Here is a 2,790-nt window from a genome sequence, read left to right as displayed (position 1 = left end):
GAAAGAGTTCATGTCTTTCATTATGCGTTTGAAGAAAACCTAGAGCAGTGCGGCCTGGACTGAGGGCTCTGTGCCCTTCTATCATATAAGTAGTTAAAATGAATTATTTAAATGTTACTCCTTGACCTGCTTACATATTAAATTTGGTACTGTAGAGCTTTTTTCTAACCAAGGGGTGAAGAATAGTAAACTGATATTTGGATGCCATAGCCTCATGGTTGGTTTAGCCATAAAACAGCTAAAATATACTAATTTAAAAAAATATTAAATCCCAAAACAAACCAAGGGGCATTCCTTTTAATCTAAGCTTTCCAGTAAAAGTGGGATTTAATTCAGCTCTTTTCATGTATTGTAAATTTGATGGTGAAGCCGCAATCGAAATGCATGTTCCGTTCTTAGTCATTTGAAAAGTGGCTGAAAACTGAAATCTTATGCTATGATACTTGTATGCCCAGTCGTCACACTCAAGACTCTGTAGTTTCTGTCTCCTCAAGTTAAAGGCTTTTTTTTAAGTAAGGAAAATGGGCACTTGATATATTTTTTTTTTGTTTGTTTTCACAGATGTAAAGAGGCTAGCTGAAAAGGAAGACTGGGTTGTTGATAATGAAGGTTTAACATCCCTGGTGGGTATATGTACCTGTTTGACAGTCACCATTTTTATACATGTAGTATTGTGCAAAAATGTGTGTAAGCTTCTTTATACTTTTAAATGTTTTTGCTTTATAAAATATCTGTGCCTGCATGTATCTAGGTGCAGGTGAGAATATGTACCTTAATGGAGTTTTTCATTTAAGACACTTTACTTACTCAAGCATTTCAAACATCATTACTGTTAGAAATCCTGCCTCAAAATAAAAAAAGGAATCTTTTCTCTCCTTTCACTGTGATCTTCTTCTACCGTCCAAGGTTTATTTTTCTTACATTTGTCACTACAAAAATAGTTTTAAATTTCAGTTGTGAATGGGATTTTTAAGTGTGAAAGGGAGCTGAAAGTCACAATGCTAAAGTAATAACATATGAAGTCTGTCAGGACTTTCATAGAGTCACTTGGGTGTAGAGGGACAGTAATAATACCATATGTACGAACAAAAGGGAAACTGCTTTTTCTAGTGATATTCTCTCAACAGTGATGGTTTCCTGTCTTGGAAAAGCAGTACTTTCTTACTTTTAAGGAGAGGTAGGAATAAATTTGTGATAAGAGCACAACTTAGTTTCCATAGCTGAATGGTAGTCCGAGGAGGAAAGGCATGCATTTTAGAGGGTAAATGGCTTTTTCCATTTGTACTCAAATTCTCTGTTGTCCATAACCTACCAAGTTGCCATTCATGCAGAGACCTCAATTCTTCCAAATCGTCTCTGCCCCTTCTCTGCCTTGGTAACAGCCCCAAGGGTATGCATATAAAGCTGTCTTTTTATGAGCTGCGGTGTATAGTAGAGAGTGACACCCCCCCCCCCCCCCCGGGCCACACCCCCACCTCCGGCCCCCCCCCCCCATGGGCACATCCACACATGCAGGCACGCATGCTTGCAGCAGCTCAAATAGAAGCGGTGCAAATTTGAGCCAGGGCTTTTTGCCTTGGCGCATGTACCTGGGCATCCACTTTGTTGTGCAGCAAACTGTGCCACTTGGGGCAAGATAACTCTGCCTGACTCAACCTGGATCTGCAGCCAGGGGGAGCTAGAGCCTGGGGCCAGCACCTGTGCTGTCCCCAGCAATATAAAAAGCTGCCCTGGCGAGTAGCTCAGGGCTACTCCCTCTCAGGAGCTTCTGGGGCCCAGCCAATAGGTACCTGAGGACACTATCCCTTGTGCCAGCTGGACTGCTGAAGCAGCCCTGAGAGTTCCCTGCACCCTCTACCCACTGCAGCAGTCTGACAGTGGAGGCTGCTGCCTGGCTGTGACCTTCTGTGCACCTGCCAGACCTGGATGGGAACTGCACAGCCAGTAAAGGCATCTGCCCCTCTGGGCCAGCTACCAGTGGGCTTTGGCTGCAGAGTTGGCCTTTGTGCAGCTCTACTGCCATGTGTGCCCCTGCCTGGCCATCTTGGCAACTATTGCCCAGAAGATGTTCCCAGTGTGGTGGCCTGCTTTGAACGGTCAAAGCATGTCCTCCTGGCACCAATGGGCCAAAAGGTCAGCCACCTCCACCTGGGTCCAAGATGCCAGTTCTGAGCAGGCAGAGTCCTGCCTTTGGCCTCCCTAGAAGGAATTCTGGTGTTCCCTATTTGAAAACTGAAAAATCCCTAATTAAAAAAAATCCCAAAAGTCACTCTGTAAAAATACCCTGAAATCCATGTTCCTCCACAACTAAAACAAAAGACCACTAGAGAGAGAGTGAGAGAGATTCCTCCACAAGTAAATTGAGAGAGAGAGAGATCAGGTGGGCAATGTTTTATTGATATATCTACAGTGTTAAAACAATTTGGAAGCCTAGCAGTGTCTCTATCATAATAAGAAAATGAATTCTAAATACCTATATGTTTTGCTGCCCCCCACAGAGTCCACAGCCTCCCCCCCCATCCCCCCTCCAGGGGTTACAGCCCTTCCACTGGGGCCAAATGACCCCAACAGGGGCTACCACCCCCCACCCTGCGGGGTCCACATGCCCCACCTCCGCTTGCTCCCCTGGATTGCTTCCCTACCTGGTCCCAGACCCCACAATGACTGCCCCGCCTGGCCCCATCCCCTGCTTGCACCCTCAGCCCCCTGATGGCTACCCCCTGACCCCAGCACTTAAAAAAAAAAAAAAAAAAAAAACCCCTACCACCAATCGGGGCCCCCCGGCAAGAG

The 2,790-nt window shown here is 45.4% G+C and overlaps 1 protein-coding gene across 9 annotated transcripts in view; it reads left to right on the top strand.

Annotated features, from left to right (window-relative positions):
• Window positions 1-2,790, top strand: part of EXOC2 (exocyst complex component 2) — a 197,685-nt gene that overhangs the window by 110,955 nt on the left and 83,940 nt on the right. For all 9 annotated transcript variants that reach the window (XM_025202401.1, XM_025202399.1, XM_025202400.1 and 6 more), the window contains one exon: window positions 562-623. In XM_025202401.1, coding sequence (XP_025058186.1) covers window positions 562-623 — 62 coding nt within the window. The remainder of the gene's footprint in view (window positions 1-561; window positions 624-2,790) is intronic.

This window comes from Alligator sinensis, unplaced genomic scaffold, assembly GCF_000455745.1.
Source record: "Alligator sinensis unplaced genomic scaffold, ASM45574v1 scaffold579_1, whole genome shotgun sequence".
Taxonomy (NCBI): Eukaryota; Metazoa; Chordata; order Crocodylia; family Alligatoridae; genus Alligator; species Alligator sinensis.
The sequence above is the reverse complement of the archived record's forward strand: the minus strand, read 5'-3'. Positions and strand labels throughout refer to the sequence as shown.